The 13,427-nt window shown below is 47.1% G+C and overlaps 1 protein-coding gene across 3 annotated transcripts; it reads right to left on the reverse strand.

Moving 5' to 3' along the window:
* Nucleotides 1-395: 395 nt before the first annotated feature.
* On the reverse strand, nucleotides 396-5,134 carry CUNH17orf58 (chromosome unknown C17orf58 homolog). Of its 3 annotated transcripts, XM_032870815.1 has the most exons (4): nucleotides 4,987-5,134; nucleotides 4,774-4,873; nucleotides 1,405-1,596; nucleotides 396-736 (listed from the first exon to the last, which is right to left on the reverse strand). In XM_032870815.1, exons 1-4 carry the CDS (start codon nucleotides 4,996-4,998, stop codon nucleotides 546-548), a joined length of 495 nt encoding a protein of 164 aa, XP_032726706.1. In that variant the 5' UTR covers nucleotides 4,999-5,134; the 3' UTR covers nucleotides 396-545. The 3 variants fall into 3 exon arrangements, with proteins under 3 accessions (XP_032726706.1, XP_032726705.1, XP_032726703.1); XM_032870814.1 differs by lacking the exons at nucleotides 4,774-4,873; nucleotides 4,987-5,134 and adding an exon at nucleotides 1,846-1,961; XM_032870812.1 differs by lacking the exons at nucleotides 4,774-4,873; nucleotides 4,987-5,134 and adding an exon at nucleotides 1,846-1,961 and having other exon boundaries at nucleotides 1,333-1,596.
* Between the last annotated feature and the right edge of the window lie 8,293 nt (nucleotides 5,135-13,427).

Below are 13,427 nucleotides of genomic sequence, written 5' to 3' on the forward strand. Positions count from 1 at the left end.
ACTCTTTAAGTGTAAAACTTGAATACTTGTCTTGAGTTCTGACCCTAGTGTTTTGATCTAAATGACATTTCATACATGTCTTTTGACTAGTGCGCTGTTATGTACAGAATTTAAAATGTGATGGTTTTAGTATAAAACTTGGTTTGATAATGTGATATAACCTATTCAAAGTTGTATATTTAAAATCAAGGAAATGCTTTTTTGTGAACTCTTTCTACTGAAGAATGTATTTAAATTAAAATAATTAAAAATAAACCACATGAAGCAGTGATCTGCTAACTGGACAGGTCAGTTATCTGAGCTGTGTGAATACATGCCACTAGACTCCAGTAACTTTGCCAGGGACCTCAGAAGCATACCACTGAAGAGCCATTTTGCAAATAAAGTGGCGACTTCGAGATTAGAGTTGGAACTACACAATCCATTCCAGAAGGAGCTGTGTGCCCTCCTCCACAGGAAGACCCCATTCCGTGAAGACAGACCTCTCCTGTCTTGTTGCTGAATGCGACATGTCTTACAACCCAGCAGTGCGAGGGTAGTACATTTCAAACGCACTGGGTGTGAACGGCACTTTGAACTTGCCCATTCCTTTTTCGGTTAAATCTCTTCACGTAGCTGCTGCCACTCATGAGCAATCCATCTCCTGGTCGGAGCCGTCCTCTCAGGACCTGGAGCAGAGCTGTAGGGAGCTGGCGTCTCTTGTGGTAGATATGGCCCATCACAATATACCTGCTTCCTGAAAAAAAGTAACCAAAATGTAAATTCGCAGTGTCTTTTAAATGCCAAGAAACAGAACATGCAAGGCCGTCAAGGAACGCCTAAGCTTCAAGCTGTTATCTTGCTGCACCTGTTAAATCTCAGACGTTTCACCCTCAAACAACAGGTGGAGTCTAGGGACCTTTAGAAGACGTTTCACCCTCAAACAACAGGTGGAGTCTAGGGACCTTTAGAAGATAATCAGTTTATCTGCCTATTATTACCCGCCAACATCCCAGTACAAAGGTCCTAACGACACTGTAATCAGGATTTTCCAGAGCACACCTCTAGAAAGATGTGGGAGTGGGTATTCCACCCCCTCCAAAAAAAAGACGTTCTAAACTTTCTAAAAAGCGTCTTCTCTGCCCCTCTAGCAACGTTGTTTCGTCACTCCATTTATCAACAAATATCTGAGTGCCCGCTTTGTGTCAATCCATGCTGTTCCCACCTTTAACCAGAGGCACGGGGAGGCTGACGGAGCGGAAATCGGAGTGGCAGAAATACCTGTCGTCTAAATTCTATTCATTTTAGAATACTACTCCCCCCGCCCAAACGGTATTGGGGTAACGAACAGACCAGATTGTGGCATCCAAGTTACAAGTGGTGGCACAAAATCCGTATATAAAGTGTTCAGATCAGTTTCAATACCAGGTTTAAACTCTGGGCATGGCTTATTGCAGCTGGAGGAGTCTAGGACTAGTATGTGGACTCGGAAGAAAAACCCGTCCGGGGTGATGTACAGGCGGTTCATCTTGTACAGCCCATCCCGGTCCACCAGCAGAGTCACCAGCCGGATCCCTGTGCCGAGCACGTCCACGTCATGCACGATTCCGTTCACTGCTGCTTTCAAAAAACAAAGAGTTTGGAGAAATGCAGAACGCTCATTTCCTCTCTTTCCCCAGTGAGTTTTGCACACATCATGAAATAGTCCACATGGGTCTGGGGACCGCAGAATTGAGTGAGTGGGTTTCTCTAGGGTCTCCCCTAGGGCAGTCTGCGAGCACAGCCCGCGCCTGGGCTCGGAAAGGCTCGCCTCTCGGCCTGGGCTCTGCGGCCCGGGCCCGGGAGGTGCTGCGGGGCGGGGCTCACCGAATTCGCTCGCGCAGTAGGACTCGCGCTCGTCCAGGTCCACCCTGCAGGCGCGCGCGCAGGGCTCGGCGCCGGCATCCGCGTCCCTCCTCGGCGGGCTGAGGCGCGAGGGTGGTGCGGGCTCGGGCCCCGGGGGCGGCGCGGCGGCGCGCGGCCGGTTGGGGTGGGCGGGGCTGGCGGGAGCCTCGGCGGCGCGCGCGAGCGACCGCGCGGCCGGGAAGCGCAGGGCCCGGGCGCGTGAGCGCCGCGGGGAGTCCTCCAGCGCGGGCACGCGGCGCGGCGAGGCGCGGTTCTCGGCCTGCGCGAGGCGGGGGCTCGGCGGGCCGGCGGGCGCGCGCGCGGCCTCCCGGAAGCCCGCCCGGTTCTCGGCGGGCGGCGGGGGCTTCCGGCGTCGCGGGTCGGACCAAGCGCGGGGAGCGGCCTCGGCCGCGCGCGGCCGCCGCGGCACCTCAGGGACCGGCTGCGCTCGGGGCCCCGGCGTCTCCTCCGCACTCGGGCCGCCGCCGGGGTCGGGCTTCCTGTTGTGGGGCGGCGACGCTGTAGGGAAAAAAGAGGAGAGGCCGGGGAGGCCGTCAGGGAAGGAGAGGCGCGGAGGGGAGAAGCCGAGTGGGAGGGCAGCGGCGCGGGGGAGGGGAGGCTTGAAGAGGGGAGGGGAGACCCTGTGGAGAGGGCAGGGGAGGCCGAGTGGGGAGGAGAGGAGAAGCGGGAGAGGTTGAGGGGGGTGGGAAGGCGGGCGGAGGGTCTGAGAGGCCGGTGGGCGGGCGGGGTGGGGGTGAGGGGCGGGAGAAGAAAAGGCCCTGGGAGGGGAGCGGAGATGGGGACAATGTAAACTTAGCAAGCACCTGCGAGAGGAGCGATGGCCCGGGGGGCGGGCGGGGGGGGGCGGGGGCCCGGAGACTTGGAAGTGAAGGCCAGGGAGCGGGAGGGGGGGGAGGGGGGGGGGGGGGGGGGGGGGGGGGGGGCCCGGAGACGTGGAAGTGAAGGCCGGGGGGCGGGGGGGGGGAGAGGAAGGCGCCCCTGTGGTAAGGGGAGGGAAGCCTCAGCTTCAGGACCGAGTAGAGCACAGGTTTCCTAGGCCCCGGGGGAAGACTGAGATGAGGGTCTTGCCCTCTAAAAATGAGGCCAACTAAGAAAAATTTTCTCACCACATGCGAACATCTCATTTTGTTAAGGAACCTTTTAAAATCGATAGCTTTTAAAATTGCAACAACCTGTTTGTTCTAGGGCTAAACACAACGGTCAACTGTGGTTAAATAACAAACTCTTTGTTGCCGTTTCTTTAATATATATATAAACATCCGCCTTTTTGCTATGTACAGTTTGTTGAGAAAGTACCAAGAGCAAACCCCAGGGGGAAAGGTCTCATATTACAGGTTCTCCTAATTGTTTAAGCGCCCTGACAACAGAACTATTTGGTTTTCCCATCCGTGTTTACACTGTCATCTTGGTCTCTGTGAGTGGATTTTTATCTGGCTTCTTGGACACCGCTTACTAGTAAACTACAGCTAAGGAAGATTTTTAAAGCATGGCTGGGAGGCCGAGGCCCCTGGTTGAGTATAAAAGCACACGCGCACCACTTACATTTCCCCTTCCCTGGTGGCGAAAAATCTCTTAAATGATATGGCATGGAAGCAATTTTTTTTTTTTTTTAATAATGATTTTCCCCAGCTCTGCAGACAGGTTGGTGAGCAAACTTCAGCGAGCTTGGAAGCTGGGCAACTTTCCATGCCCAGTTACACAATATCACCTCCCCGTTTGCCTGGGTCCCAGTGCTCTCCAAAGAGGCACAAGAACTTGTCTTTCTTTTTCTTTTTCTGTGGTCTCAACGGCTGGTTTTCCACATTTCTCTCTTCTTGCATGGAAGAGCTGGGTCTGCCCACGTGCAGCTCTTGCAACACTTCATTTAAAGGGATTTATCTTGCCCAATTGACAATCTCCTTTAAAATCAGCTTTCCCCGAGCAGTAATAGCTGGTTCTAGTTCGTGTTTTTGCAGAGAGGTTGATTCTGACTCATTATGTCCAACGTTGTCCCATTCACAGCTGAATAAAGTTCTGGTAGATATCCAATTCCTGACAACTGTTGACCTCACAACTGCTTCCCCATTGATATCACCATCTGTTGTCATGGGAAAGATTGTCTGATATTTGGGTTAAATGCCACTGAAGTCATTCAGTTTCCATGTGGAAAAATAACCCAAAGTAAATTGCCCTGTGAGGTGCGGAAGCTGTTTTTCCCAGAGATAGGGAATCAGAAGAACATCCAAAAAAAAGCAAAACAAAAACCTCTCCCCGCAGAGAATCCCTTATTTCATTATTTCATTCCCTCAGTAACTTATTTCCATCTCATGCACGAAACTCTGTGTGTGCGTGTTTTAAAGACTCAGGTACGACACCCCCGCCCCCGCCGCCCCCACGGGCCATTCGCTGGGGCTTGCAGCCAGAGGGGAGAGATGTCCGATTTGGGCTCCCCTTCGCCCTCAGCCGCGGCGGGCGCACCCAGCGCTTGGGATGGCCCGCGGGACCCCGACCCCGGCGCAGGGCGGACCCCGCGCTCCTCCCGCCGCGTCCTGCGAGCCCGGCCCTCACGGCGCCCGAAAGGCATGCCGCGACCCCTTTTGACACTTTCCCTCCTCTGTGATGGAGCAACTACTTAACATGCAAAGTTTTCCCCAGCCTGCCCGGCTCGCTCGAGATCATTTCAGTAGCTGAACTGGCTTCTTTCCGAAAAGGCTGCCAGGACACACAAAATCTTGGGGACACAGTTTGCTCCTTTCGAACACGAACACGGACACGGAGTCCCCTCTCCTGCACACTCTGACCCCTTTCTCGTCCCGCCCTTCAGCGCGCCTTCTCCCCCGTCCCCCTCCCACCCCCCCACCCACCCCACCCCTGCTCCTCTCCCAGGACTCAGCATTTCCCCGATCTTACCTTTTCTCTCCGCCACTGGGGCTTCGGGAGAGGATCCAACGATCAAACAGAGGAGCCAGAAAGCTCTAGCTGTCATTTTCGTAGACACGGTTCCCAGGCTCTACAACGGAGCCTGGGCTTTTTTGCTCTTTCTCTCCCCCCACCCCTTCTCCACACCCCCACCCCCGTTCATGCTAATGAGGGGCAGCCTTTGGGGAAACGGGAATCACTCACTGAACAGACCATTGGAACAAAACCGAGCTGCAGGGATTTCTCCCACTTCCTAAAGGGGACAAGCACATGGCCTCTCGAAGTTGTCCCAGCGAACGTCTGTGGGCAGTGACAACATCAAATCCTAAACTTGAAACCCGTGTGGGTTTGCGGACTGGAGTGGGGCGGGGGGAGGAGAGGGTGGGGCAAGTGGAGAGAATAAGGGTGTTGAGGGGCTGAGGGACAGGGTGGGGGAGAAGGAGTGATAGGAAGTTTTTTCCAGATTAAGTCAACAACAAATAGGCGGATTAGTGCTGAAGACAACTTGGGCTTGTCGAAGGGATTCAAGATGACAGGAAAATTCATCCGGGAATGTGTCCGGGGGTCTGAGAGAAACCAAGCCTACGTATGGTTAAGCTATTGTACTATATATGCCACTTTTATATTCTAGAACCAGAAGGAAAAACAGCCTTGAGCAAAGTAGTCTCTCTTCTCCTTCCCATTTTTTTCTTCTTTCTTTCTCCTTCCTTGCTTGCTTGCTTCCTTCCTTCCTTCCTTTCCTTCTTTTTTCTTTCCTCTCTCAATTGAAATTAGTATCTCGTTGGCTAGATTCATCAAGCCCATGCTGAGTGCCTTCTACCCAACCAGGTGCTAGAAGATAAAAATGAGAAAAACACCTCCCCAGCTCTCTCGTGATGGCTCCTCTCCTAGAGAAAGGTAGGTCTTTTGTTTTTCTCTCTCTCTCTTTCTTTCTAAGAAAAATAAACTCATTCACTGCTTAGGTGTGAATTCTTGAAATGACTCTGTATATGAGTCCTGAGCGAAGGACCCTTTTCCTGAGATTGAACAGAAATAGCATTCACCCAGGGGGGGAAATCAGCTCACCACAGCCTTACCAGCGTGTATCTCATTTCAGCAGCCTCAAATCCAAAAGGAAGGGGAAATGCACTGAGGTGAAGGCATTTTATCTGAAATATATGAGCCCAGAGTGAGATGCAGCTGCTAAAAGAAATAACAAACTTCTGCTGAAGCAATATCTTATGTCTCAAAAATAATAATGCTAGTGGACTGACCAGATTCAGGGGGGATCATGTTTTCAAGAAAGACACTGGAAAGCTTGGAGAACAATAGGGGAGTGAGAAGGCTTGGCTCCATCACCAAGTTCCTTCACAGGAACTGAGGCTAAGCAGATATTTTGTGAAAGAACCAGTTATAAGTTATAAGGTGACATGTTTAATTCCAATTTAAGAAAAGATATTCTATCAGCCAAGATCTTCAAGAAAGCAGGCTGCTTTGAAGGAAAGTATCCTTCCTTGGGAAAACTGGAGCCAGAGTGGGGATCCAAAGAGAATGTCTATCATTCACTGTATGGCAGGGGTGCCTGGATGACTCAGTTGGAAGCTCAAGCAACTCTTGATCTCTGGGTGTTAGTTCGAGCCCCATGTGGGGTGTAGAGATGACTAAAAATAAATAAACTTTTAATTAAAAGTACTGAAGAAGAGTTTCCTGAATTAGGTGTGCTGTGGTTTGAGAGATACAGTGAAGCAAATATATTCATCCAGAGAGGAGCTGGCTGACTAGTCACAGGCTGATTTTATGTTGGAGGGAGTCACTATCCTCTGTAGTCTGGTCTTGATTTTCTTGAGCTTGGAACTCACTTATGTCAATGCATCAGATTTGTGGGACTGACTCATATTAAACAAACTCATAAGAAAAAGATGTATAAACCAGACCATTACTTATTAATTTGCAATGGAGAGGCTATAGCCAAGATGATTCAGCAGTATGATTATTAACCAGAAGTTTGCTTGTTGAGCACTAAATTGAATTGCAGCTCATGGTGGGCTAATCTTCCTCATTCGGGTTTTAGAGGAGTGAGTTCTCTATTTCCTTCCAAAGAGTAAACCTCTCCAGTCACTGCAAAGCCTGTGTACGCCAGAGTCAGTGTCTCCAGCCTCTGGAGGCTTGTGTTCTCGAGGCCTAGTGTGCAGGTGTCCTCAGATCCCCTTCTTTCAGATGCTTTTTAAGTCAAGGGGAATAAAATTAATTAGGCTTAAGCTTTCTCATTTACAACCACATCTCAGACATACCTGCTTGCTTGAGATTATATTCAAGTCACCCAGATCCAATGTGGGGTGTTCCTGAAACTCTTCTGTTGCAGGAATGTTGTGAATGCCCCGAAGCCCACACCCTGAAATGTAGAGGCAGAGAGCCGGCTGGATGGCTCCCACGGGCTCTTAGAGATTTCCCGGGTGGCACCAGCCTGGACGAATTTGCCAGAGTCTGGGGTTGGATCTTGGGCAGCATCTGGCTCAGCAACCACACTAGAGGTGGAAGGCACAAAGAGCTCAGAGAGACAGATCCACGTAAGCCAGAATGCCACTTTATTAATTTGCAACAAGAAACTGACTCAGGCAGACGGGCATGTTCATGTCTGCCCGTCTAGCCTTGTCTTTCTATACACAAGTCACATGGGAAGTCAAATTATCATCAGGGTGCTTGGTAATGTAAACCAGAGCAGAAGGAGTTTGTCATAGGGTTGGAATGTTTGACAGTATTGGTTTTTTGTAACCTAATGTGTCTGTCTTCATAATAGGCATATACACTTGTCACGTGAAAGAATCTAAGAGCCTAACTGCCTTCCTCTCCCCTGCCAATTTCTGGCATTTTTAGTGTCTCTTTCCGCTTAGCAAATATTTATTGAGTGTCTACTATGTGTTGTAGAATAAAGAATTTGTGCCAGGTTCCTGGCATGGAGCTTCTAAAAGCCTTGAAATTTCCCAGGTGATAGAAGTGTCGTAGTTACTCATGAGCTTTCCGGATGACACTTGAGTTTTGCTAGCGAGGTGACTCTTGGAGGTCTCCTTGGTAGCTTCAGGAAGGGAGCTGGTCACCAGAAGGACCAACCATGCAATTAGAGAGGCAGAACTTCGAGCCCACCTGACCTCCAAGGAGGGAAAAGAGGCTGTAGATTGGGTTCAGTTGTATGGCCAATGATTTAATCCATCTGGCCTATGTAAGGAAATCCCAGTGAAAACTCCGTGAGCTTCCTGGTTGGTGATGTGCTAGGGAGTGATGTTCCCTAATCCGTGGAAAGAGCACACAGAAGCTATGCATTTGGGACTTTTCAGATCTCATCCTATATGTCTCTTCGTGTAGCTGGTCCTGATTTGTCTCCTGTATCATAAAATTGTGATGGTTAAGTGTAATGCTTTCCTGAGTTCTGTGCTTGGTTACAGAAAATTAGCACACCTGAGGGAATCAAGAGAACCCCTGGGTCTGCAGCCAGGAGGTAGGAAATAGGAGTGGTATTGCTGTGGGACGCCCCCTTTAAACAGTGGGGTCTGCACTAACTCTGGGTGGTTACAGCCAGAACTGAACTCTAGTCCACCAGCTGGCATCAAAATACTATATTCCGGGCATTGTTAGGAGCCAGAAATCTCAGTCACACTCATCCTTCGACAAGAGTACAATGTTTGCTTTGTTTCCCATGCGGTAGATCGTGGTCACGATTTCAGGACCATCTCGATGGCGAGAAGGGTCTCCCCAGATTCTTCAGACTTTCAAAGACAACCCCGAGGTTTAGTCCCACAGGGACCGGACTGATCCTGGGATGTTAGGACATCGATCCTCCCCTCACGTGGCTCACAGGCTACTGTGGAAAATAACATTCAATTACAGCAATGAGCGCAATTATTAAGAAGCTGTACCTGTTAGAGAGAAAGGGGAGGCCACGTAAAGGTGGCTGGAGAAGCCACGTAAACTCTGGTTTGAAAAATGACTGCGGTTCACTGTCTCAACCAAGGAGGACACGCGCTGCAGGCCGACAGCAGCACATGCGGCTGGGGAGGTGTGAGCGATCCTGAGTCCACCCCGGCCCCAGAAGCATGATGCCACCCAAGGGAAGCCACCCCCCCCATGGCAGAAAGTGCTGGAAAGCCTCAGTGCCCTATGGGCAAACTCTCCCACAGACAACGGTGAGTCCAGGAGAAGTGAGTAGCTAGGTTTTTGTGTTTGTTTTTTTTTTTAACTCTTTGCTGTATTTTCCTATTACTCTACATTATTGTAACGGAACATTTGGAAAATAAAAGGGTAGACACGAGAACTATAGAATATAGGCCTCGCTTCACTACCACTACACCTCTCCATCCTTACAACATCTCCATATATTTCTTTCCCAGCTCCTTCTTGGCTATCGTTGTTACACAGGGGTGGGCAGTGTCTACACTGCTTCAGATCCTGTGTTGTTCGCATGACACCATGACAAAAAGGCTTCCCCATTTATGTTTTGTGCGTACAGTTTTTGGATCCAGCTCTTATTCAATTAAAACTGTTCAAAATACTATTAAAAACTCTTTGTGGGGGCACCTGGGTGACTCAGTGGGTTAAGCCTCTGCCTTCGGCTCAGGTCATGATCCCAGGGTCCTGGGAACGAGCCCCACATCGGGCTCTCTGCTCGGCGGGGAGCCTGCTTCCTCCTCTCTCTCTGCCTGCCTCTCTGCCTGCTTGTGATCTCTGTCTGTCAAATAAACTAAAAAAAAAAACCAAAAAACAAAAAAGAACTCTTTGTGGGGCACCTGGGTCACTCAGTGGGTTAAGCCTCTGCCTTCAGCTCAGGATTGAGCCGCATGCCCGACTCTTTGCTCAGCAGGGAGACTGCTTCTCCCTCACTCTCTCTGCCTGCCTCTCTGCCTGCTTGTGAACTCTTTCTGTCAAATAAATAAATAATAAAATCTTAAAAAAAAACAAAAACTCTTTGTAAATGTGAAATCTCCTAACTGCATAACACGTCGTCATTTGGACAAACCCTACGTTATGAACATTTCAGGCTGTCCACAATCATAACTATTGTAAACCTTTCCGTGTTCCCATCATTTGAGGAATGGATATATTGTGACCTACTGGAATACTACAGAGCCGGGTTTTGGTTTGTTTTTGTTTTTCTAAGATTTTTATTTTATTTTTATTATTTTTCAAGATTATTTATTTGACAGAGCGAGATCACAAGTAGGCAGAGAGGCAGGCAGAGAGAGAGAGGAGGAAGCAGGCTCCCGCCAAGCAGAGAGCCCGACGCAGGACTCGATCCCAGGACCCTGAGATCACGACCCGAGGTGAAGGCAGAGGCCTAACCCACTGAGCCACCCAGGCGCCCAAGATTTTATTTTTATGTGATCTCTACACCCACAATGGGGCTTGAACTTACAACCTGGAGATCAGGAGTTGCATGCTTTCCCAACTGAGCCAACCAGATGTCCCCAGAGCAGGGGTTCTTGGCCTCAGCACTACTAACATTGAGGCTGAGATGATTCTTTGTTGTGTACTGCAGGACTGTGACCAGTTTCCACCTTTCCCCCACCTTACCCACTGGGTACCAGTAGTGCCTTCTACCTCCAACTGTCTTCCAACAATGCCAAATGTCTCCTGGGGACAAAATTGTGAACCACATTTGTTGCCATAAACCAAGGAAGATAAATGAGTTGCAATTACAAAAGCAAAATGTAGACCAGTCTCATAAAAATGATCTCAAGTAAAATAAGTCTGGCACAAAACACCATATACTCTGTAATTTCATTTCTGTAGGTTCATAAATAGACAAAACTAATTCAGGGTGCAAAAGGTCAGGATATTCTTGGGAGTTGGTACTGGAAAGAGTGTGGCAGGGGCTGGGTGGTGGTTTCTGAGGTGTTGGAGTGTTCTATTGTTTGACCTAATAATTTTTGATATCTTGCATAAGAAATGTTACTAGTTTATATTAGTCAAATCTGTTGGCTGCTTTTATGTGATATTTTCCATCCCTTTATAAAATCCTTTAAAATGTATATAAATAATACATATTCTTTGCAGAATATATAATATAAAAGAAAAAAATATCAACAACAATCTTATTATCTAGAAAGAACTACTATGGGTGTTTTGGTGTATCAGTTTCCTGACTTTTTTCTACACATATATGTGCATGTAAATATGTTACATAGTTTTTTTTTAAGTTTTTTATTTATTCATTTGACAGAGAGAGAGATCACAAGCAGGCAGAGAGGCAGGCAGAGAGAGAAGAGGAAGGAGGCTCCCCGCCAAGCAGAGAGCCCAATGCGGGGCTCGATTCCAGGACCCTGGGATCTTGACCTGAGCCGAAGGCAGAGGCTTAACCTACTGAGCCACCCAGGTGCCCCACATAGTTTCTTTATATAAAAGTGGGAGCATGGTATATAGATACTTTTAAAATGGTTTTTAAGGGGCGCCTGGGTGGCTCAGTGGGTTAAGCCTCTGCCTTCAGTTCAGGTCATGATCCCAGGGTCTTGGGATCGAATCCCGTGTCGGGCTCTCTGCTCAGCAGGAAGCTTGCTTCCCCGTCTCTCTCTGCCTGCTTCTCTGCCTACTTGTGATCTCTCGCTATCAAATAAATAAATAAAATCTTAAAAAAAAAAAAAAAGGTGGTTTTTAAAATGTTAATGAGGGGCACCTGGGTGATTCAGTGAAGCCAGCTCAGGTCATGATTCCAGGGTCCTGCGGCCAGCTCAGTGCCCTGTGGGGAGCCTACTTCTCCCTTTTCCTCTGCCCCTTCCCCCTGCCTATGAGCTGTGGCTCTCCATCTCAAATAAATAAATAAAATCTTTTTAAAAAAATGTTAATGATAGGGGCGCCTGGGTGGCTCAGTGGATTGAGCCTCTGCCTTCGGCTCGGGTCATGATCCCGGGGTCCTAGGATCGAGCCCCACATGGGGCTCTCTGCTTGGTGGGAGCCTGCTTCCTCCCTCTCTCTCTGCCTGCCTCTCTACATGCTTGTGATTTCTGTCTGTCAAATAAGTAAATAAAATAAAAAAAAAATGTTAATAGTAGGGCGCCTGGGTAGCTCAGTGGGTTAAGCCTCTGCCTTCCGCTGGGGTCATGATCCCAGGGTCCTGGGATCAACCTCACCTTGGGCTCTCTCCTCAGCAGGGAGCCTGCTTCTCCCTCTCTCTCTGCCTGCCTCTCTGTCTACTTGTGATCTCTCTCTCTGTCAAACAAATAAATAAAATCTTTAAAAATATATTAATGATACATTAACATTTTTCTGTTTCATTCAGTACATGATTCCATCATATGTACATATGTACATATGTATTTAGAATATTTTTTAAAGATTTTTTATTTTTATGTAATCTCTATGCCCAATGTGGAGTTTGAATTCATGATCCCAAGATCAAGAATCCCATGCTCTTTTGACTGAGCCAGCCAGGTCATTTTTAATGACTGGAAAGGACTCCCATGGTCATTTTTAATAACTGAATTCCTAGACATTGTGTTGCTGGGCCAAATATATGATAATTTCAATGTTTTTGCTACATATTGCTAATTTGTCCCCCAAATACATTGTACCAGTTCACACTAACCAGCAAACAATGTAGGTATGTAATAATAATAATAATACTTCTCTACATTGGGATATCAAATTATCATTATTTGATATCCTTGCTGTTCCGAAAAGTTTTATTTCTTTTTTAAAGGGTTTCTGGAGTGCCTGGCTGGCTCAGTCAGAGGAGCATATTAGACTCTTGATCTTTGGGGTTGTGACTTTGAGCCCTACGCTGGGCGTAAAGATAACTTAAAAATAAAAATCTTAAAAAAAAAAAAGAAAGAAATGTTTTAATTTGCATTTCTTTAATTGCTGGTGACATTGTAGATTTTCTCATGGATTTATTGGCCATTTGGATTTCTTCTTTGGCTAAGTGCCTGTTCTTAGTTTTTGTCTTAGTCTTTGTCTTAGAATCTTAACTCTTTGTCCATTATAAATATTGCAGATATTTCCTCACAAAATTTTGTTGATTTTTAACCTGTTAGTGATTTATTGGCTATCAAATTTTTAAATTTTGTACAGTAAAATCCATCAATCTTTTGTTTAACAACGTCCCCAGTGTCTTTGTGTCATGCTTAGACATTTTCCAACTCAAAATTATGTATATAATTTTGAATATGTATCAGCCTCTATTTTTCTAGTGCTTATAGTTAAAACTTGATTCCATCTGGAATTTATTTGGATACGTAGTATGAGGTAAGAATCTAATTTATTTTTTTCTAAAATAGCTAGAAAGTTGTCTAACCCATTTGCCAAATAAATCAATCCTTTCCTAAATTTGAGATGTTACCTTTGACATAAACAGTATTAACTTCTAAAAAATTTAGGTCTATTTCTAGATTTTCTCTTACTCCCTCTGTCTACTCCATGTTTATATTCAGACATTGTTATAATTAGAGTAATTATAACACACCTTTCTTTTTAAAAATTGCCTATCACAGTGTTTTGTTTTCCCTAGGGTACTCTGCTAAATTTTAAAAATTCTGTTGGATGTTTTGAATTTACGTTAAATGGATAGGTTTATTTGTAAAGGAATTGACAGTTGTCCCATAGTTTCTTTCTGTCCATGAAAATGGCGTATCTCTATATTTCTTTGAGTCTTCTTTCCCCCATTAGGATATTATCATTTTCTT

This window comes from Lontra canadensis, unplaced genomic scaffold, assembly GCF_010015895.1.
Source record: "Lontra canadensis isolate GAN:19392208 unplaced genomic scaffold, GSC_riverotter_1.0 scaffold41, whole genome shotgun sequence".
In the NCBI taxonomy this organism is placed as follows: domain Eukaryota; kingdom Metazoa; phylum Chordata; class Mammalia; order Carnivora; family Mustelidae; genus Lontra; species Lontra canadensis.

Bases quoted from the DNA above. Each gene is read 5' to 3' on its own strand.
- CUNH17orf58 (XM_032870815.1), bottom strand. The intron at 1,597-4,773 runs GTAAGATCGGGG...TTTTGAAAGCAG, and splicing joins CCCAGTGGCGGAGAGAAAAG to CAGTGAACGGAATCGTGCAT. The intron at 737-1,404 runs GTATTGAAACTG...ACTTTTTTTCAG, and splicing joins ATGCCCAGAGTTTAAACCTG to GAAGCAGGTATATTGTGATG.